Source organism: Panulirus ornatus, chromosome 43, assembly GCF_036320965.1.
Source record: "Panulirus ornatus isolate Po-2019 chromosome 43, ASM3632096v1, whole genome shotgun sequence".
Lineage (NCBI taxonomy): Eukaryota > Metazoa > Arthropoda > Malacostraca > Decapoda > Palinuridae > Panulirus > Panulirus ornatus.
Genome location: NC_092266.1, coordinates 31,753,257 through 31,777,147, shown reverse-complemented (window position 1 = coordinate 31,777,147; position 23,891 = coordinate 31,753,257). Strand labels below are relative to the sequence as shown.

The 23,891-nt window shown below is 48.7% G+C and overlaps 1 protein-coding gene across 2 annotated transcripts in view; it reads left to right on the top strand.

Moving 5' to 3' along the window:
- LOC139762504 (uncharacterized) overlaps positions 1–23,891 on the top strand; it is a 576,746-nt gene that overhangs the window by 5,800 nt on the left and 547,055 nt on the right. For both annotated transcript variants that reach the window (XM_071687480.1, XM_071687479.1), the window contains exon 4: positions 927–957. In XM_071687480.1, the coding sequence (XP_071543581.1) occupies positions 927–957 (31 nt within the window). The remainder of the gene's footprint in view (positions 1–926; positions 958–23,891) is intronic.

Here is a 23,891-nt window from a genome sequence, read left to right as displayed (position 1 = left end):
GACGTGCTGTCAATGGATTGAACCAGGGCATGTGAAGTGTATGGGGTAAACCATGGAAAGTTTTGTGGGGCCTGAATTTAGAAAGGGAGCTGTGGTGTCGGTGCATAATACATGACAGCTAGAGACTGAGTGTGAACGAATGTGGCCTTTGTTTTCCTTTCCTAGTGCTACCTCGTGTGCATGCCGGGGGAGGGGGTTGTCATTTCATGTGTAGGGGGGGGGGGGTGACAGGAATGATTAAAGGCAGCAAGTATGAATTATGTACATGTGTATGTATGTATATGTCTGTATATATGTATATGTTGAAATGTACAGGTATGTATATGTGCTTGTGTGTATGTGTATGTATATACTTGTGTATGTGGGTGGGTTGGGCCTTTCATTCATCTGTTTCCTTGCACTTCCTCGCTAATGCGGGGGACAGCGACAAATTATGATCAATAAATGAATATGTTTAAGCTTTAGTATACATGACAAAATGCCTCCTTAGAAGAAAAACAGTCATTTGATAAATGGTCACCTTTAAGTCAAGAGGGGAAACTGCTTGAGGTTTATGGAAAGAGATAGGTATTAGAAGTATGGGGAAAGATGATTTAAAGAAAGGAGTCCATCAGTTTTATTGGTGCTGCAAAAGTTTATTCAAAGACAGATTCTAAGGCACAAGTAAGAGTTGTCTGTAGAACAAATCTTAATTTATGACATTTTGCTTCTTTCAGCAGACAAATACATTTTGATTTTCGTTTACTTCTTGAAGTCTATCTCTTGAGAAATGTTATTGTGACCCAGTTGATCAGTTTGTTTCTATTATTATCTACTTAAGCATGTAATGCACAAAGCGCAAGTAGTCGTAGGTATTACTATGTTGATTAAGTTTTTACACAGACCTATTTATTGGTATTGATTTTTTCTCTAATTTTTTTGGGCAGATTCCTCATGTGTAGGAGCTTCAAACATAAGGTTAGTGTTCTATTTTTCTATGTATCCATCTGTCTGTATCTCTGATGCCCATTCCTTTTGGGAGCTCCATCAAGGGGGTGGCCATGGCAAAAGAGTTTCCATAACTGGTGAACTCCAGTGCCACTTCATAGCTTTTAATGCCTCATCCTTAAGAGGTCACTGCCAGAAGTCAATTCTAGTGCAATGTTTTCCTACCATCTACTTCTGCTTAATGTGTCCACCCAGTGATCCTGCCTTATTTTACAACCTTCTTCTTCTGCGCCCTCACATAGTAATGCTTCAACAAACAAGGACACGACAGCTCATCATCTTTGTTTGTAATTTTTATAAGCCTTATTAATCAATGAATGTCTCATGATACACAGTAAGTATTTCTTGGCAATATTATTCCTGGATAGTGTTCTCTGTTTATCTTAAAGAAATGCCTGAATTGCATCATGACCTTTCATTCTTTCTTATTTTGTATACATATTGCTATGCCCATTTAAAAACATATATGGAAAGTGTGCGTAGATTTTTTTTACTGCTACAGTGACTTCCCATGTTATATCAGTTCACTTCCATTGATATAATATACAGAGGGTCAGTCCCTTTCCTTAATGCTTTTAGTTTATGTTAGCTGAGATGGCATGGGCAATGCTCTAATCAACGCTATTAACCTAGTCAGGTACCAATGATTCATTTATTTATTTCGAACTTATTTAAATTCATCAAGCATGGTAACTCTTCCAATGTACGTGGGATAAGTCAAACGTATATACGCATGTGTCTTGTGGAGAATTGATCTTACAGAACCAAGGTTTCCCTAGTTAATGCTTAGACTAGCAAGAGGCATGGTCGTACAGTTCCATGGGGTTGACTTTTATCATCCCGTCAGTTCAATTCTTATTTCCTCGATAATTTATGTTAATGTTAATGATAACCATAGTATGTTATAGCATCATCATTACTATAATGTTGTTTTACAAAGGGAGGAGATTTTATCGTTATGTAGTGTATTATTTTGTGATTTTTAGAACTTGGTAATTTACTATAGTTACCCATTAGTTTTCTCTAGTGAATACAAAAGAAAACGGCTACGTGTAAATGTTTTACAGTAACTAGGGTAAATGAAGACCTTACGAATACCGCTCTTGAGTATAGATAATACATATTTGTATGTAATAGCAAATTAATTGTTTAGCCTTAACAATGAATTAGTTGAAGTGAGTCAATATCAAATGAGTAGATTATAAGTTTTCCCATGTTTCCCTTAACTAGATCTGATCAGACACAAGTTTTCCTTTGTTACCTTTAACTAGATCTGGTCACACAAATGTATTTGTTGTACTGGGTCATTTTAACACAAACATCACATGACATGGCATTAACCCTGGTAAGTGCCTTACAATCATCTACTTGAATGTTGGATGTACGATAGCTGAATGGAAAATGGAAGTCGAGTGTTGCCAGTCCGTTTATTGTACACTATCAGAAAAATGTCCCACTGTAGTGTTGTAGCCTGTGGTCTAACCAACGTTATGTTTACGTATTTGTAGTAGGCAGGATTATTCGAAACAAAAGACGGTCATTATGTACCCTTTGATTTCGTTATGTTGAACAAAGTATTTAAGAAATTGTATGATGGATGATTTATATCAGCAGTAAACTGGGTTCGGGTAATTTCTTGTAATAGTGAAGATCAAGCCTGGCCCAACCTCAAGACGTAGTTATTGGAGTCACTGGATGGAAGCCATTGCTCCAGCTAAGAACAGTAGTTAAACAAGCTGGGGGGGGGGGGGGATGGCTAATACTGTCTAACAAGCTGTTCGGAAGCAAGATCATGTTGTATGTTAGGGGGGTCATGTTAATGCTAGGGTTCTGTTAGGGACTATGTTAATGTGTGGCAAATGACTGTAGGTCACTTTAATGCTTTCTGTGGAGCTGTTGGGGTATTGATAATCTGATTAACAAGTTGCACGAGTGTTGATGCTTTGAAGAACGCTGTTGTAGGTATGTTAATGCTTTTTAGAATCCTATTGTAGGTATGACAGTGCTGTGTAACAAGCTGTTGTAGGTATGTTAATGCTGCCTAACAAGCTGTTCGGTTCTTTTCTACCGCTGTTTAATCAGCTGTTGATAGGCAGGTGACTGCTTTCTGACCCTAACTCTTGGGGTCATCTTCATCCTGTTTTAAGAGCTGTATCCTTCCTTGATGATTGTCGACATTTCAGAAGGTAGTGGTGGATAACGTCCCTCAGATACCCTCTAGATCTCTGAATTTTCAAGTAGTGATAGATACGACTGTTAATTGAAATGTCTTAACGGTTGTGGATGAACTGTGTAAGGTTAACATGGGTTGAGAATGAAGGAAAAGCGTTGTTGTGTAGAAAATGATAAGGGTAATTAATTTATTATTTGGATATAGTTCACTTGAATAGCTAATTGTGACATTCTTTTTTCCACTTTCGTCTTTCCCTCTTCCTATAACCATTCCACCTTTGTGTAAGCAGAAACTAATCAACCTCTTTATTTCTTATCTCGTTCTCTCTGTTTACCCGTTCATCCAAGATGGCCGCCGTTGTGGACAATGCCCTGGCCAGTCAGCCTCCAAGAAAGTAGTGGAAAATACTCTTAGTGTTTAGATTTCTTTAGAATTATTTTGTTTTGTTTCTCCTATGATTATGAAGCGAAGTAAAGTGTCAGGTTCAATGTACTAGAAAGTCTGAGATTCTTTGTGGATGCTATTTTAAATGTCATAACTGGTGCTTATCACTTGTTTTTTTTTCACTGTTGGCTTGAACTGGTCACTGTTGTGGCTGTTTGATCATCATGTCACGAGCGCTACGTCATACCTCTGAAGGAGCACATGACCAACAAGTGTAATAATAATATTTATGACATAACGGCTGGCAGAAGGAGCGCGCTGTGTATGTATATCGGGGCCGGTGTGACCGGCGGCTGGCGAAGCTAAATCTGAGCGCACGACCCCTCAGCCAGCGACCAAGTGGCGGGGGTCGCTAGGAATATAAACAGTGATAGCCTCGCCCACGCCCGCCCCTTGTCTGAGAGGATGCGTCGCTTATGTCATGATTATCGTCCCCATTTTTATTTTCCATTATTGGTGAAGATAGTCTCTTAAGTGACGGTGAATTGTTAGAGATATGGAGAAAAGATTGGCAGGGTGGTTTTTAGGGGGGCCTGGTAACGAAATGCCGGCTGTGGAACAGTAGAGTTGAAGGTTGCTAGAAATGTAAGAGGCTGTCAATTGTGAGTGAGTGAGTGAGCATGTCGTTGTTAGTGAGACTCATCATGAGTATGGTGAGACGCTGAGGTGGATTGGGTCGTTAGCTCAGCCATGGTTAGGACACCTATGCTCAAGGTGAGCGTACAGGAGAGTCTTTGATGCACAGGTAAGGGACGAAAATAAGATTGCTGTGGCATATTTATCTAATTCCTTGTGCAGTTGTGGTGTACAGGTAAGCCATGTAGGGTAAGGACACGCAGGGAAAGAATTTATCGTCATGAGTTAGTTAAGGCAATTATGGGGGGCCAGACGTGGATGTAATCTTATTGTGGTTAGCCACCCTGGGGCTGCCTTGTGTTGCGAGAGGTTGTGCAAGTTCCTTGTGATGAAGCGGCCAGGCTAGGTGAGAGAGAGAGAGAGAGAGAGAGAGAGAGAGAGAGAGAGAGAGAGAGAGAGAGAGAGAGAGAGAGTTAAGCTACCCAGGTGTGTAATGAAAGTCTGGGCAGGTCTGTCGGTGGCCGGCCGGCTCCTTGGCGTGGAGGCTGGCAAAGACTGCCCCCCCCCCCCCCCGATGTTTACATTGGCAGGTGTTAGTGTGTTTGGGGAGGTGGGGGGGAGGGGTATGGAAGGTGTTGGGGAGAGTGTGAGGGATGAGGGAGGTAAAGGGGGGAGGGAGAGAGGACGGGTAGTGGGACGGGGGAGGGTGGTAAAGATGGACGGTAGATGGTGAGGGGAGCGGGGTCTCCGTGGATGTTGATAAGGGAGGGAGAATGATTGAAGGGGGGGATGGTGGGATTGTTGAATAGCCAAGATGACAAAGGAGGAGGAGGGGGAGGAGAAGGAGGCATTTCCTGACTGCTCAGCAGGAGGAGGCAGGAAGCAGGACTGCTAATGCTTGGCAAACACACGACTGAAACCTCATCAGGTTAGAAGAGAAAGAAAGGAAGACTGTGGGACACTCGTGGCAGAACCCGGACCTGGCATCATGTTGCACTTCCCGTCCACGCACGTCGACAGACGACGTTCACCGCAACATTCAGTGGTGAGCAACGTGTGCAGGAACTTAGTATACACCCAGTGGAGCCGGAACTGTGTATGATTTACGTGAGGGACACTCCGTGTTGAAATGGACCTCTGCCAGTAGGGGGCCATATTTATCTGATATTAATAGCGAGCGCTGTCAAAGCATGTTGAAGTGCCCCCCCCCCCCCCCCCCCCACCCACCCACCCCCACCACCCCACCCACCCCCACCACCCCACCCATTTAAACGCCCACCTGGCCAGTGAGTTATTTCTCATGACGCTTCAATTTCTGCTGGTTTATTGGCCGCGCAGTGTCCGCAGCCGTTAATGTTGTGTATATTTTGTCCTTGGCATGAGGCGGACACTCAGTGGATGGTAGGGGCATTAGGTATGTTGGTGTGTGATAGCGAGGCGGGGATATAGATATTTATATATTTTTTTGTGTTTGTTCTGTACCTCACGGAGCCATGGTCTGAGGCCTCCGTGGTGTAGTGGTTATCGTTACTGATTTACGGACACGGGGCCATCCAGGGGTCGGGTCCGCGTGGGTTCAGATCCCGGGCGCGTCGATCGAGCCCACGCTCATCCCAGGTGTTCATCCTCACCTTGTGGCTCGGTTAGGTTCTCTCTCTCTCTCTCTCTCTCTCTCTCTCTCTCTCTCTCTCTCTCTCTCTCCACACACACACACACAGGAGTTCAGACATAATACACACGTATAAGGTTAAGAGACGGGGCAACACAAGTGTAAAAAATCTCTCCTCGTAACACACAATCAGTAACCACAATATAGTTACCACAGTTAGTAATCACGCACAGGCCTCCCTCAGTGGGTGGCTGAGAACGGCCACACTCACACCCACCCTTCCTCCCTCATCTTTCTCCCTCCCTCCCTCATCTTTCTCTTGCAAAACAAGCAGGACGGGTCATATTAGCCCTCCCGCAAACACTGCTCCCAAAATACTATTTGGCTTGTGGTATTACCAGGTAGACGAGTTGGTGGGGGGGCACCAGCGGCGGGTAAACAAAATATCAAAACGCTAGCCAACTGGCTGGCTGGCCACCCCCCACCGTGGCCACTCTCTCCTGCGGCCCACAGGTAGGCCCTGGTCTCTCTCTCTCTCTCTCTCTCTCTCTCTCTCTCTGGCAGGATGGTGAAGACAGCGATGGTGGTAGACGAGAGGTTACCAGCCACCAGTCTTCACTCCTCTCCTCTCCTCTCTCGTACACTCCTAGTTTGAGCGGCCTCCACCGCTACCTTGAAGCTTTTTTTTTCATATTTCACCCTAAAATCACCCTTCCATCATGGCCTTACCTTCGTCCACCGTCTTCCTCGATAACATTATTTCCTTGCATTAATACACACACACACACACACACACACACACACACACACACACACACACACACACACACAGAGCCCTGAGCGTGCTCATGCTGGACCTGTGTTTGCTCATTTTGGAACAGTGTTCACCTGCGGGGTCTCCCAGTCCCTCCTGCCAGCGTACCCAACGTGTCGTCGTCAGTAGAGACACAAAACCCGCGGAAAATGTCGCTACTCCGCACCTGACAATAAAACCAGAGGACATCTTAATTTGGTACACACACACACACACACACACACACACACACACACACACACACACACACACACACACACACACACTCACACACATTCATCGACCAGTCGTAAGGGGAGGATTGGACACCTGGGTTGGCTGTGGGCCGACTGCCGCTCACAGGATTGCAGTGGTTGTACAACCTCACAATAGTCCAGTTATGGCCTTAAAATGTGGAAATGTTACGCGGATTACAACATTTAGACACTTGACAGTTACTTATAAGTTCTGGGGGGGCTGAGGTGGAAACAGTAGACGTGCGGGTTTAAATCTGGCTCAGCAGCCATGGGTTATGGCACGTTCCTAGAGTTCCCTGGGAAGTATACATGGTAATTAGTCTACTTACATTATATTTCTATAATCAGTGTTTGATTCATTTGTTTGAAATAGAGTGAATGCCATTTATGTCTCATTCTCACTTTTAGATAATTTTGTGGCTCTTCTTTTTCAGTTTTGACTTACGTGGTCGTGTTTTGAATTTTGTTTCTTTTTAAACATAAAACTTGACGTAAAGCGAAATATATTACCATGTTTGTTTTCATCCAGGATGTATGTGTATTTGTGATGGCAGACGGTCAAGCAGTGCAGAATGTTAGTTACATTAGACGTTTTTTTTCTCCATTTATTTCCTTTTTCTGTACAGATTAATATGATTGTATGAGTCACCTGTGATGAGGGTGTGTGATGGTAGACCATGGTCGTGTTTTAGCGTATTTACTTGAGAAAGTGTGGAAAAAAAATTGTTGTTAAAGATAACGGAATAAATTGCGCCTTGTAATAGTTACCATTTATTGGTTTTGGGAATTTATTTTGCGAGCAGTCTGTTAATGAGGTGTGTTCATTACTTTTTATCTTGGTCGTTCCTTGTCAGGCGAGATACGATCTGATATATTTTGGGTCTTTGTATGTGAGTGGTTTATTTAATGAGTCCAGTATACAAAATATAAGTTTTTGAATGTACAGTATAAAGCTCTTGGTGACTCTATAAGAATTTGGGTGTATAGCTTAATGCTCTGGTTGACGTAAACAGTCTTATATATATATATATATATATATATATATATATATATATATATATATATATATATATATATATATATATATATATATATATATATATATATATACGGACTATAATCGCCCTGTCGGCTTTACTCATTTGCATTACCTCAGTATTTGTCATTTCACCTGATACAAACAGACCGGATCACAGTAGACACACGCACGCACGCACACACACACACACACACACACACACACACACACACACACACACACACACACACACACACATATATATATATATATATATATATATATACATTTTTTTTTTCCGGTGTTGTGATGCAATCAAGTGAACGGTTTAACGCGGTGGTAAAGACTCGTGTACGTGGGAAGCTTGTTGTGATGTATGTGTTTGTTCCTTGGTATATTGACGGAGGTTCTGGCGGGTATTCTTGTACATGGTAAGGTAATGTGGGACAAATACCTCATTAGACTCGTCCTCCCATGGTGGGCCCCTCCTCCTCCGCCCCTCACATTATCTCGCTCGGGTAAATTAGCTTCTTGCTTTATCAGCTGCCAGCACCCAGGGTGAGGAAAGGAAGGGGGGGGGGGGTTAGAATTATATACCCCCCCGTGAAATTTACGCGTCCGCATGTTGCGTAAGTGGTCGGATCTGTCTGGTGCCAGACGACGGAGGCGACGGCGGAGGGAACGAAAGGGAAGGGAAAGAAGGAAGGGAAGGAAGGGAAAGACTTACGGTGAGGCTCAGGACTTCAAGAAAACACAAAGTTGTATTCCCGATAGCGTAGGCTTAAAGGGAGAGAGAGAGAGAGAGAGAGAGAGAGAGAGAGAGAGAGAGAGAGAGAGAGAGAGAGAGAGAGAGAGAGCCATGCTATACGCGAGTCATGTACGGAGTATGGGTTATGAGGTACTTACTCATCTTGACGTGTTTTCATTCAGGGGGGCGACGCAGTGACCCATGACGCGTTTATTACTGGTCGTAGACCCTTATATGTACGGGGGTGGTGGGCCCTTGGGGGGGGGGGTTGTACTACCGACGGTCATCAAAGGGAAAGACGGGGCGAAGGGGGGGGGGCCTCTGGGTGTCGACCCCCTTTTGGATTTATGGGCTCCCCACTCCTTGGCAAATGGGCGTAAGGGGGGGGGGAATGGATTTCTATTTCTTTCTCCCCACCATTAGGGAGTTGTATTTCATGGGGTGTGGGGTGGGTGAGGGGGAGGATACACGGGCTAGGCTACCCATTTTCGGTTTGATTTAAGGGCTCCTGGGGCCCTTGTAGGGTCGTGTAGGGCGACTGTATTTTTTTTATATTGTGCACGTTGTTGGGGTGATGAGGGGGGGAGGAGGGGGAGTAGGTGGCTCTGTCGACACATTGTGTGGGGATAGGGAGGGTCTCTGTCAACATTGTGTGGGGTTTTGAGAGAGTTTCTATCGACATTGTGTAGTTTGGATGAGGTTTCTCTCTGTATGTATGTTGGTGTGAGGGTTTGGGAGTGGGGACACCAGTGTCTACATGGATGGACGGGGAGGGAACAATGAAATACATCTACGTACACGACGGAAGGTCGCATCTCCTGAAATAAAAAGCCAAGATTTTGTAATGGCCTCTTCAAGGTGGTCTTCCTCAGTTCCTGCAGTTCCTTCGCCTCTCTGATGGGTATCGTCTGGCGCACCTTGAAATGCCGCCCACCACTGCGCCTTCTGCAGGAGTACCTTGTGCACTCGTCCGTACGTTTTAAACGCCCGCCACTGCCTTTCTCCTTCCTCCAGCCCTCGCCCGTCAGCCATGCACTCGCCCAGCTGTCTCGCTTCGTAGTGCTTCCTTTTTTTCTTTTTTTTTTACGAAGCGGTGCCACCACGGCCGACGCCTTCCATATATACGTGTGTGTGTGTGTGTGTGTGTGTGTGTGTGTGTGTGTGTGTGGGTGATCTACGGGAGCCCCGTTGCGTGTGTGGAGGGCTTATTTTCCCGGTAGCTTCACCGAGGATGAAACGCCAATTTACGGGGTAATTAAGGTGTCGGAGGGAGACGATACGGCGGACCTCCGCCCACCTCCTCCACCACGCCAACACCCACCACTTCTGCCGCTTGGGCCTTAACGCTACAAGGACGGAGGACTGTATATATATATATATATATATATATATATATATATATATATATATATATATATGTGTGTGTGTGTGTGTGTGTGTAGGGGTATGAGGAATGTTAGTGGTTTGAGGTATGATTTTTTTTTTTGGTGTGTGTGAGGTGGGTTGGGGGTTGGTTGGGGTTTCCCGGGTCAGGCTGATCCAACGTGTGTATCCGTAGCTCAGTGTTTATCCAACCCCCTCCCTCACCCCCCCCCCCTCGCCGGCTCTTGCCAAGTCTTAAGGTAACACTCACCCCCCCCCTCCCCTCCCCTCTCCTCCCCTCTCCTCCCCTCTCCTCTCCTCTCCTCCCCTCCCCTCTCCTCCCCTCTCCTCTCCCCCCTTCCTCACCCACCTATCCCGCTCTATCCCTGAGGACGACGGTGGGGTGATGGGCCAGTACGACGACGACACGCCGGTACGACCCATCCCCTCGACGACCTTACGATGCTCCAGCACGACTGTATGAGACGACCCCCCTCCCCTCTCCCCCTCCACTCCTCCTGAGCACGACAGTACGACCCTTGAGGACGACTGTGCGATCCTCGGTGGTGGACGACGGTGGTACGACCCTTCACTACGATGATACCTTGGCTCGCATCGGGGAACATACTTCACACCTCTCATTACATTGTCTTTGTACAGCTCTCTCTCTCTCTCTCTCTCTCTCTCTCTCTCTCTCTCTCTCTCTCTCTCTCTCTCTCTCTCTCTCTCTCTCTCTCTCTCTCTCTCTCATCGCGCGCTTCTTCTTTTGTCTCTTCCCACGGTGTGTTTTTTTTTTCTTTTCAACGTTTTTATTCTCCATTTGAGGTCAAGCTTCCGTTTTTGGTTCCGGGAATCAGGTATTTACTTCTCGATGTCATGAGATGACTCGCCCTTTATCTCATCGTTATTCAAACAGCGTCCGTAAACCCTGAGTGTATATCCCCCTCCACCTCCCCCTCCTCTTCCCCCTCCTCCTCCTCCCCCTCCTCCTCTCCCCTCCTCCTCCTGCCCTCCTCCTCTTCCCCATCCTCCTCCTCCCCCTCCTCCTCCTCCTCCTCTTCCCCCAGAGATGAAATCGTACAGGAAGGGTCATCATTTGGGTAATTAGGTCGCCCTCACAGGTGACCGGTTAATTAGCATAACTTTTTACTCTTTTTTTTTTTTGTTGTTGTCATTAACGGCCGGAAGTCGCTACTCCCAATTAGGTTTTGTCGGCGGAAGTTGACGAAGGGTCGGATGTGGGGCCGAATTAACCTAGGGGAAGCAGCATCCGAATTTCAGTATCATGGCGAGCGTACGACAGACAAGGTCAGCCAAGATGAATGACAGGGTGGGTCATACGTGCTCACTCATGGATCTGGGATGAATAATGCCTGTGCATATATATATATATATATATATATATATATATATATATATATATATATATACGTTCGGTAATGACTTATTCATGAGTCAGGGATGAATCATAGTGACTCAGGACCAGGTCATGTGTCAAAAGTTCAAGGACAGGAGGTTCCATGTTGGTTAACAGGTTCTTCTTAAGGGGTAGGTGAGAGGAGGGGAGAGGGTGGTAGTGGGGGGTGGGGGGGCTCGTGCAGTATGTGGGGTGGGGGGGTGTGGGTTGGGAGGGAAGGATGTGTGTGTGTGTGTGTGTGTGTGTGTGTGTGTGTCAAGGTAGATGTGGAGGTGTTGCTCGTGTGTGATTAAAGAGCTGGCCCAAGGGCGGCTTGCACGGTCTGGCATCGTTGGCTGGTGACTGGACCACGTGGTTACCTGGCTCTCTCTCTCTCTCTCTCTCTCTCTCTCTCTCTCTCTCTCTCTCTCTCTCTCTCCCACTTGCATAATTTCATGTTAATTCTCTTTGAGTACGGCAGGCCAGGAATTTATAGGTATCTTTGGTGAGTGTCACGGGGGGAGAGAGAGAGAGAGAGAGAGAGAGAGAGAGAGAGAGAGAGAGAGAGAGAGAGAGAGAGAGAGAGAGAGAATATATTTGATATATATTGAACCAATGTATACATTTGTCTCTGTATGACAGTTTTCTGTGTTTGGCACGTGACCTTGCGAGGTCATCATTCAACCGTTTTCAGCCCTGACTCTGTGTGACCCTTGGGTATGATCAGGTCAGAGGTCAGTCCATTATTATAGAGGGGTCGTACCATCGTACCGGCGCGCCGTGTTCAATGCGTCAGCATAGGTCGATATTTAACGTCTCATCATAGGTCGATATTTAACGTCTCATCATAGGTCGATATTTAATGGGTCAGCATAGGTCGATACTTAACGGGTCAGCATAGGTTGATCCTGGGCACGAAGGGTGACCCAAATTCTCGAGTGTGACGTCAGCGTCTTGCTAAGGGCCTTAACTCCGCCTGACCTCGGGTTACGTCGTCTTAACGTCGCTGTGACCACGTTTTACCTGAACCTCGAATTACGTCGGTCTACACTTCCCTTGTACGTCGCGTGACCTCGGCAAGCGCGGGGTTCCCGGTACGACTCTCTCTCTCTCTCTCTCTCTCTCTCTCTCTCTCTCTCTCTCTCTCTCTCTCTCTCTCTCTCTCTCTCTCCCCCCCCCCCCCCCGCCAGCTCAGTGTGTGAGATGTGACTCCCGTGTTTAGGGCTTGGCTGGGTCTTCGGCGCCGACCGACTGTTTAAAAGATCTATCCCCTCCGCCCTCGCCTCTAAATGGGGAATTGATAGATGGAGGGGAGGAGGGAGGGGGGGGAGGAGGATTGGAGTGGAGCGGGGAGGTTGGTGGATGCGCCGCTCACGTCGGATTTTTGGCCCCAAGTGGGCAACGGAGAGCATGCCATTATTAGTTGGTTATTTCAGGCGGCTACACCAGTGGCTGGCCATCTGGCTGGCTACCTACCTGGCTAGCTCTCTACCTTGCTGGCTACCTACCTGGCTGGCTACCTGGCTGGCTGGCCACCTACCTGGCTGGCCACCTACCTGGCTGGCTACCTGGCTGGCTGGCTACCTACCTGGCTGGCTACCTACCTGGCTGGCTACCTACGTGGCTGGCTACCTACCTGGCTGGCTACCTACCTGGCTGGCTACCTACCTCACTGGCTACCTACCTGGCTGGCTAACTAAAAGGGCGGTGATGGCTTCCTACCCCCTTCCCTCCTCCCTCACCACCACCGCCCAGTTGTAGTCTCGCCAAGGCATTCCCCTCTTTTCCTCTATCCCCCTCCCCTCCCCTCCTCCCCCCTCCCCTCCCCACAGCGGACTGTGTATCGTCACCACCGCTTTCACTCACTCTTCCCCCCCCCACCCCACCCCCAGCGTTGTGGGGGGGGGGACCGAGAGAGGGAGAGGGGTCAGGGGTGAGGAGGGTCAGGAGGGTGTTGGTATCTTGAGGTAAGGTCGAGAGATGGGGTTTAGTGAGGGTCAAGGAGGTTAGGTTAGGGTCATGGAGACTGGGTTTGTCCAACATGCGATGAAAAAGCCTGACAGGCAACAGAGGAAGAAACAGACAACAGAGGAAGAAACAGACAACAGAGGAAGAAACAGACAACAGAGGAAGCAACAGACAACAGAGGAAGAAACAGGCAACAGAGGAAGAAACAGACAACAGAGGAAGAAACAGACAACAGAGGAAGAAACAGACAACAGAGGAAGAAACAGACAGCAGAGGAAGCAGCAGACAACAGAGGAAGCAGCAGACAACAGAGGAAGCAGCAGACAACATATTAACAGACAACAATAGAGGAAGAAACAGACAACATAGGAAGCATAACTGTTCTGTTGGTGATGAAGAAAAGGCTGGCGTATGGTGGGGCTGCTCACGACATACGCAGCCTGGCGTATGGTGGGGCTGCTCACGACATACGCAGCCTGGCGTATGGTGGGGCTGCTCACGACATACGCAGCCTGGCGTATGGTGGGGCGTGCGGAGGACCAGGAGGGACAAAGGCTGTTGCTAAGCTCGGTTGTCACCAGCACTTGGCACAGGAGGCCCTCCATAGCCGCTACTGTGGCCTCGTCTCCTCGACTTGTCACCACGGATGGCTGACACGGAAGGGCGTGGCGTCAGGTGTGTGAGTGTGTGGGGGGGGGGGCGGGGGGGGGACGGGGGTGACTGTGGGACGCAGATGGGGAGGACACAGAATTAAGCAGGCCAGGCCAGGGGTCTTGAGCAGGGGGAGAGAGGGGAGGTAACAGCGGGAGGAACATGTGGACTTCACCCCGTGTCGTTTCCCGCCGGCTGGGTCCAAGATATGGCTCCAGCTGTGGTGTATATTTGGAGGTGTCGAGGGCTAGAGGGGGGGCGTCACACCTTCCTGTCGCTTTCCCCCTCCCTCCCTCCCTTCATCCCATCGGCTGCCACAACCGCCTCCATTCTCCCCCCTCCCCTCCACCTTCCACCTTCCCGATTCTGGGATCGGGTTCACCTGGTGACTCCATGAAGACGTCAGCCTCGTATAGACACATATATCGTAGACTCGCTGTCATGGAAAGAGAGTGTCGTTCTGCTGAATTATATATGCGAGCCTGCATTGAGGTGATGAATTGTACAGCGGTACGCGGGGGATGATAGACGATGTGGGTACGGTTGTAAGTGTACGAGTTATTGATGCGACACTTGAACACACACACACACACACACACACACACACACACACACACACACACACACACACACACACACACTTGTTGATATATTAGCATATGTTTGCGTAAGTTTGAGGGGCTTCTCTCACCCCGCCCCCCCACGGCACCGTCTACGAGCAAACTTGTTTCCGTGAGGACCTGGTCTGCCAGACTGTTTGGTGACGCAGCTTTCACATCAGTCGTATCCATAACTGGAATATATATATTTGCATATTGGAGACGTAAAGACGGGGTGAACTTGGAGGAGGATGAGAGGTGTGCACGGGATAGAACAAATTGGAGTGATGTGGTGTATTGGGGTCGACGTGCTATCCTTAGACTGAACCAGGACATGTGAAGCGTCCGAGGTAAACCATAGAAAGGTCAGTGGGGCCTGGATGTGGATGGGGAGCTGTAGTGTTGGTGCATTACTTCACATGACAGCTGGGGAATGGACGTGAGCGAATAGGTAGCCATTCTTCATCTGTTCCTGACGCCACAACCTCGATACGTTCGCTCCCATTGAACTGTGCAATCTGTTTATAGCACTGGTCTCCGAGCAGCTGGGGGCTGTTTCAGTCCACCCTCGGCTAGGGGCCGTATCACGTACGGCCTACATATAAATTTCAACCTTGAGACCGTCGTCAACATAGAGTATTATTGTCTGGCTCCAACAACCCATTTTCCACACAATGGAGCGGTCCGAGGTGATGATGGCTGTTGACCTTTGACCTGACCTATATGGGTCATGTCAGATTAGTCGTACCCATGGGTCATATGTTGTGGTGTAGAAGGGTGGATGAGGAAGCCAAACGTTTGAAGAGAAACGTTTGTGGATTATGGAAATAAGACGATCATAGTTAATGAGATTTGGTTTGATATTATTATTATTATTATTATTATTATTATTATTATTATTATTATTATGATTATCATTATTATTATTATTATTATTATTATTATTATTATTGTTATTGTTTTTACTATTATTATTATTATTATTATTATTATTATTACTATTATTATTATTATTATTATTATTATTATTATTATTATTATTATCATTGTTGTTATCATTATTATTGTTTTTACTATTATTATTATTATTATTATTATTATTACTATTATTATTATTATTATTATTATTATTATTATTATTATTATTATTATCATTGTTGTTATCATTATTATTGTTTTTACTATTATTATTATTATTATTATTATTATTACTATTATTATTATTATTATTATTATTATTATTATTATTATTATTATTATTATTATTATCATTGTTGTTATCATTATTATTGTTTTTACTATTATTATTATTATTATTATTATTATTGTTATCATTATTATCATTATTATCATTATTATTATTATTATTATTATTATTATTATTATTATTATCATTATTATTATTATTATTATCATTATATTAATTGTGTTACTTTTGTTATTTTAATTTTTCGTAATCAGTCATTGGATTTTTGTTTCGCTCTGTCATGTGACTTAACATGACAAAGTTGCTTACATGTTCTTGTCATTGTCTTGAGAAGAGGGGTGGGGGTTGCTTGGCTTGGGAAAGGAGGTACTGATCACGTGACCGATGTTTGACGGGCGTGTGGCGGGAAGTGGGTGATCACGTGACCCCCCACTTGGCAGCGGGTTGACCACAGCTGCTGGTGTAGGAGGGGGGGGGGGGGATAGGTGGCTGCGTCTGGGGCGTGTGTATATTGGGATGTGGACCACTAGACCATAGCTGGGTGTGGGAGGCACATCATGTTGCGTCTCCCGCCCCAAGTGGCTGGTTGACTGGTTGATGTGGTCTGTTGGAAGAGAGCCACTAGAGGGGTGGGGCTTTGGGGATATTGGTGGCAACCATAATGTTTAGGGGGGGGGGGGTGTTGTTTGTAGTGATGGTGCCAGTGTTAGAGGGAGGGGGGGGTGATTTTGATGGTAGTGTGGGGGAGGGGTGAGGTAGGGGGGGGCGCATGAAAGCAGAAGGGGAGGTGTGAGATGGAAGCCTTCTTCCCTTCACTGACTTCTGAAGGAAATGTGTTGGTCTTACACGTCCCCTGTGTGTGTGTGTGTGTGTGTGTGTGTGTGTGTGTGTGTGTGTGTGTTTACCTGTACCTATTTTCGATACCATTCGGTCTTTGTATGTACAGGGAAGAGGGAGCTTTCCACTCGTGGACCCCCCATCTCTTTATCTTCAAACTATATTTCACATACACTTCAGTTTTCCAATACTGTCAGCAGTTGTTCCCTCTTAAGCTTATAGCCTGTTGTTGACCCTCGTCGTTGCGTCTGTCTGTAGCTGGAGACCCGTTTCCTCGCCTCCCTCCTGACGCAGTAGGTGTGCATGGCATCTGGTTGTGTCCCCATCATCTGGGGTCGTCCCTCCCCTCTGACTTCAAGCTACCGTTGTATAAACATCGTCGTGGGTCGTACGACATCCCTCTTACCCTTAGTAACTCGCTCCTTGATTTCTGGCACCATCTCATTTTGTAGTTCTTTCGTACCTTCTCCAGCAACTCTTTTTCCAATTACTCTCCTTTCTTCCAGTGTGGATGTAACCAAGATCTCCTTTTCCTTGGAAACTCATGGCTCTACATTCTGGCACCATCTTCATGGCAGAGTTCCCTCTGACCCTCTCTCCTGGCAGCTCTTTGTCAGTCTGCAGATGAGGACCCTCAGCTCTTGCATTATGTTAGGGCACATGTAGGGCGTGTGTGTGTACCTTACGTCTGCTCTGACGTGTGTATGAGGGCAGTCCTGACGTCGACGAGGCTATTCATGATTAGCGTCGTTCCCTAACGACCCTCCTCAAGTGACGTCATCGTGATCATTTCGGCGTCGTATTACCTGCAGCGACGGTAACGTCTGACTCGTAGGATCTGTCAGTCGTGACTTGTAGGATCTATCGGACGTGACTTGTAGGATCTATCAGACGTGACTTGTAGGAATCAGTCAGATGGTCACAGTCTGGTGTGTTCTTATTTAGTTACCTTCGTTCATTACCCGCGTCACGTTTTCCCCAGGGCTGAGCTTTGTTAACCCGCTCATCTGACCTCGTCTGCATATTGTCAAGTTTCCTCACTATGGTTGTTTTCGCACCTTCCCCTGCTTCCTCCCCCTCCACCCCCTTCCCTCTTCCCCCCCCCTGGCCTTCCCCGCACGCATTATTCTGACATCGTCAGCATGTATGTTGGGGTATGATTCAGTGTCTCTTGGCAAAATCAAGTGTGTATAGATCGGAGAGAAGTGTGTGTGTGTGTGTGTGTGTGTGTGTGTGTGTGTGTACGGGTAAGGAGTTGTACACTCGTGGTGGGGCCCTATTCTATTAACCCTTGTGTCTTTCTACCTCTGTATGGTGTCAGCTTGGACAGTTTCCCAGTTGTCCATATTCCATTCGTCTACTACCTTGATACTACTCAAACTACTTAATTACATACTTAACGACAATGTTCTTGCATAGTTTCGCGTTATGGCCTCCACTTATGCTATGTCTGGCGTCTGTCGTGGGCTCGGCCACTGTAGACGTAGTTGGAGTGGCGAGGAAAGTGGAAGGTTATGATCAAATAATTACATTGTTCTTCTCTTTCTCTTCTTCTTCTTCTTCTTCGTGTACTTCTTTCTTCGTGTTCTTCTTTCTTCGTGTTCTTCTTTCTTCGTGTTCTTCTTCGTGTTCCTCGTCACTATAAGTCTGTCTCCGAGTGTCGAGTCTCAGCATGGATCCTTCATCATCAGTGCCGCCCAGGTGAGGATGCGCAGGTGTTCCTCCTCACCGTAAACCCGGCCCGATGTGTGAAATGACCTGCCCCTCATACTGCACATGGCCTCCGTTGTTGGTGGGGTCATAATCGGGCTGGAGTGCTGCATCCATAAAACCCTGGCCGGGTATTCCTTACTGGCGCTGGTATGTGCTTGCTCTCCCTTCCGCATACATCGCTTCGGATAACATATATATACATATTTATTTTTCATCTGAAGAATGAAATGTCTTTGAGGGTAGTCTCTTGTGTGTGTGTGTGTGTGTGTGTGTGTGTGTGTGTGTGTGTGTGTGGGCAGGAATACGTGGGTGTTTCTGGAGAGGTTCGTGTGTGAATGAGTTCGGGTTGAAGTCGGGGGAATGTGGACGAGGAGAGGGGAGGTGGGTGGGGTTGATGTAAACCGTTGCTCTTGTGTAAGGACGAGGGTCATGAGGGAGTTATGCTGTGTTGGGGATTTATGCGTGATGGAGTACCGCTAGACGTGGGTGTAGTGCCGTGGTGGTGGTGGTGGTGGTGGACGATGCCGGGATGGTGTTGGAGATAGTGGTGGTGGTGGTTTTGTCGGGGGACCTCAGGGTGTAAAAAAGAAAAAAAAAAAAGGAGTTACGAAGTAGGCGACTTGTGAGTGATAGGTAGTGGGGGGTCGTGTGATGGTGAATGGAGAGGGGTGGGTGGCTGGTAGAGGGAGATAATGTGCCGGATATGTAGAATGAATGAGGCACCGGTATAGTGCGTTTGCCACCCTCAATATTATTCATTTCGTGAATATTAACATAAAAAAACGGGTGATTTGTCCTTGGATGGTGGTGAAGTGGCTGGTTTCTAGTGGTTTTCGGAAGGACGTAACGGGAGGTATGACACTGTCCCGTCAGGATTTATGAACGAAGGAGTAGAGGGCCCGGTTTATGAATGACGGCGTTGGAATTCTGCTGAGGTCCTGGAGGAGGGAGGGAAGTGGGCGGGGAGGTGGGTTCCTGCTGCGTCACTCCTGCAGGTGGCGGGGGCGTCCCAACTCAATCATTCAAGCGCCTACCGCAAGCTGGACTTCAAGTGGCACCTCAGTGTTCGGAATATTTCTCCTCTCTCTCTCTCTCTCTCTCTCTCTCTCTCTCTCTCTCTCTCTCTCTCTCTCTCTCTCTCTCTCCTCCCAATGCCATCATTCTAGGGATGTACCTCCATCGTCCCCCCCCCCCCTATTTTTTTTGCTCCCCTAGGGGTTTACTTTACAGGCCAGAGCTGAAGGTTAAACCTTGTCGGTCTGTGGACGCAAACACACCGGCGACGGAGGAGTTTCCCATAAGAGGCAGCGAACCCGAATTTAATGTCGTTTGCCTCCATCGAGGACGTCTTGTAGGGGTGGGGTTAGTGTGCCCGTGTGAGCTGGATGACTCGCGGTGTAGCGCCACCTTCTGGTTCCTAGTTGGGGACCTGAACGCGACCGTCTGGTTCCAAACTCGGTGACCAGAAGGGGGTCGTCTGGCCTCAATGTAAGGACGTGAACGCGCCCGTCTGTTCCTAAGTCGTGGATCTGAACGTGGTCGTATCGTCTCAATTTAAGGACCAGAGACGTGACCAGCAAGGGGCTCGCATGGAGGCGGGAGTGTGAACGTTGGCGTGCGGTCAGTGTGACGTGGTAGTGGAGAAACTAGCGCCTGGTAGTGGAGAACCTAGCGCCTGGTACTGGAGAACATAGCGCCTGGTTGTAGAGAACATAGCGCCAGGTAGTCGAGTCTTGAGTCTGTCAGTGTGACTGGTGTGTATACCTAATCTTCCCTTTTGAATTGCTCTGTCATTCGTGGTTAGATACGTCTGTTGTAGGACGGGTTGGGAGGGGGAGGAAGTCGTATGGAATTTCCTCGTCCACCAGAGGGAGGAGATCGGTGGGGGTTCATTCGTCGTCGTCCGGTCGTTTATTATATTTACAATATACGTTTGGCATCATAGCCAGACGTCCCCCCCTGGCAGCAGAGGTTCGACTGTAACAGACGTGAAGGTCGGTTGAGATTTATGGTCGGACAACTGGTGGCAAGGGCGAGGACCTAGATGGGTGGTGAACCAAGCGTCAGTGTGTCACTTCTCTGTTCTCTCCAGCAGGAGGTGTGGCTCCTCATCCTAGGGGTCATGCCTCCCCCTGCCAGCTACACCCACTACCCCGTACTGTAGACGTCTGGGGGGGGGGGGGTGCAGAGAGGGACCAGACAGATGGTTCATTACGTCTTGGTGTTGATGTCATCATCATCTTGCCTCTTCTTCTTCTTCTTCTTCTTCTTCTTCTTCTTCTTCTTCTTCTTCTTGCTCATCCCATCTTTACGCTGTTGTCCATGTCTCTTGTATCCTCACTCATCATCATGATGCGTCCTCCGTGCCCCTGTTACCCCCCCCCCCTCTCCCCTCCTGCAGGGTGATATCCATCGTGACAACTGGTCATGGGCAGGGGGAGGGGGGGGTGGCATAGCGTGGGGGGCCCCCCTGGTGCCGCGCTGGTGTGCGGGGGTCATCACCAGTCGGTGTGGCTCGGCAGGTGGTAATGATGGCCGTGTGAGGCTAGTCGGGTCGTGGGGGTGGAAAATGTATTGCTTTTGGCACAGGAAGACATTCTGCGTGCTTGCAAGACGCCGCCGCCGCCGCCATCCCCCTTTTCCTGCCCGCATGCCTCGCATCTCCCTCACTCCTCTGGCTCTCCACCTTCCTTATATTTCCATCTCGACCAAGGGAGAGTGGTTGGTGGAGGGGTCAGACAGGAGGTGCAAGAAACGGGCTATAAAGATGAGGAAGAGCGGAAGGAATCTACTGTGTGTGTGTGTGTGTGTGTGTGTGTGTGTGTGTGTGTGTGTGTCAGGCAGCTCGTGATGATGGCGTCATGCTTGCCAGGTGGGCCAGGTCTTGCTTCCCGCGTGCACTGAGGAACAGTCCACATGGCCAGGGATCGCGGGCCCCCCAGTGGAGTCGCATGGATTCCGACAGCTGTGTACAGTCCACACGACCTCATGTCATCACCCCAGTTGGGGTGAGGAGGAAAGGGGGTTGGTGGCGACCTGGGCTCCGGCAGGTGTGTACAGTCCACGCGTCGTGTACGTCCGTGTGTACAGACCACCACCCCCTAGTATTGATAGCCCCCATCACCCCCCACCCACCCAGGGACCTCCTCTGATACACTATATATGTATTACACTCTCTTCCCTCACTTGAAAATAAACCCAGATTGGTTTTTTATGAGTTTTAACTCCCTGGCCTGGGGTTTGTAGTGTCCCCCCCCCATCCCCCTGGTCAAGGAAGGGAGGGGGGAGGGGTGTGCTGCAGTGGTCTCCACAGGTGTTGGTGAAGGAGGAACGAAAGAGACAGGAGGGGGGAGGGGGGGGGGGGTGTTGAGAGTTTTTGGGTGATGCGCTGGCCTGATAGAATTTAGGGGGGGGGGAGGGAGGGAGTGTGGGGGTTTGGGGGGGGGTGGACTTACAGAGAAAACGCAGGTAGGAACATAGCCGCAGGTTGAGTCATTCATGGGGGGGGAGGGGGGGCAGCAGGGTTTTTTTATTATCGTGCAACACCTGTGGTCGCCCGCCGCCGCCCCTCACCGAGAGTGGGTAATGTGGACATCTATGTATATGACTGTGTAGCCCCCCCTCCTCCCCCCTCCCTCCCTTCTCCCGCCTCGTGCATGCATTCGGTCATGCACGTGTATTCATAAAGACACATAAATGCACACGTGCTGTCTGTCTTTGTCTGTGTCTCAATCTCGCAAAATCTCATTGGTAAGTCTCTCTCTCTCTCTCTCTCTCTCTCTCTCTCTCTCTCTCTATATATATATATATATATATATATATATGACTGTACTGTACTTTTTCAGGTGTTAGTGAGTAATCTCGCTGAAGGGGTTGAGTGGTTAGGTGTGTTGCGGGTGGGTGGGTGAGGAGGGCGTGGGGGAGATGGTTGGGTGCCGACTCCGAGCCAGCGGTGATGTCAGGTGGCGGCTGCTGCTGTGACGCTCGTTACTACCGCTAACACCCCCCCCCCCACACACACACACACATTCCCCTCCCCCTTGTTTAGCCCGGCCCGAGGAAGTGGTCGGCGACGCCGCCTCCCTCACCACCACCACCACCGCCAGCCATACCTGCCCGCGCCTCACTCGTGGGTAATGAGGAGGAGCAGCAGGAGGAGGAGGAGGTGCTGGACGAGGTGGAGGAGGAGGAAAGGCGACGCCATGCCTCCTTGAGTCTCTCTCTCTCTCTCTCTCTCTCTCTCTCTCTCTCTCTCTCTCTCTCTCTCTCTCTCTCTCTCTCTCTCTCTCTCTGGGCTGTGTGAGGGCCAGGGGGACATAATGGCACTGGGGTGCCACATGCCCCTGTTGGCCAGGACGTGGGTCCTCCTCCTCTGGTGTAAGGGAGTTTGGGGGAAGGTATCAGAGAGAGAGAGAGAGAGAGAGAGAGAGAGAGAGTTGTATGTTGTAAGTGTGGAGGTTATGTCGCTTCATGAAGGGAACTCGCTGTCTGATGTAGTCTGTCGTTATCTTTATTTATATACTTATATGTGTGTGTGTGTGTGTGTGTGTGTGTGTGAGGAGGGGGTGGGTGTGCCAGCAGGTGGCACAGTGCCACGTCTGGGATGGGGTGGTGGGAGGGAGGAGGAGGAGGGGGGGTTCTGGTCTGGTAAGGGACGACATCTGGCACAGGGCCAGGCTGAGGGGGCCGTGTGCTGGGCCAGGGCCGAGTGCCAGCAAGGGTCACGACGGTAAATAAGCTGTTGGCACTCGGCCCACCGTCACTCCTCCCCCCCCCCCATTCTCTCCTCCCCTCCCCTCTACCTAAGGTGTCACGGGGGGAGGGGTGGGGGGGGGGGGACGACGTAGACACACACATAGGGCCAGTTTTGTCTACCGCATCACAAGTGTATCATTGTTATAGGTATATATAGATAGATAGATAAATAGATAGATAGGGACATGGATAGACGGTTACAGTTTCATCCACTGGAGGAGGAGAAGCAGAAGATGCCAGGTCCGCCAAAGTATCTTCAGCAAACCTCCCCCTCAAGACCAGTAGCCAGAGCTGGGGTCTTGGTCGGGAGGCCGGACAGGTGAGGAGCTAAGGTGTGTGTGTGTGTGTGTGTGTGTGTGTATCTCGGGGGTATTTAGGGCTATACTTGAGGACGCTCCTCCCCCTCCTCCTCCTCCTCCTCCTCCTCCTCCTCCTCCTGATGACACACCCGCCGCCGCCGCCGGAGTTGTTGTTGTTGAGTCATCGGACGCCGCGCCACGCCACGCCACGCCACGCCCTCAAGCAGCTTGCCTCCCCCAGGGGTATAATGTTCTGATGGCTGGCTCTCTCTCTCTCTCTCTCTCTCTCTCTCTCTCTCTCTCTCTCTCTCTCTCTCTCTCTCTCTCTCTCTCTCTCTCTCTCTCTCTCTCGTCCTTTGTGGCTACCCTCGGGCGGACGGATGGGCGGGCTGCTCTCTGGCTGTGTGGGTGGGTGGTATCTGTTCGAGTGCGTTCTGAAAGGAGAGGCGAAACGTAGGAGGAGAAAGGACGGGGATTTCAGGTATGGTGGGATGAGTGT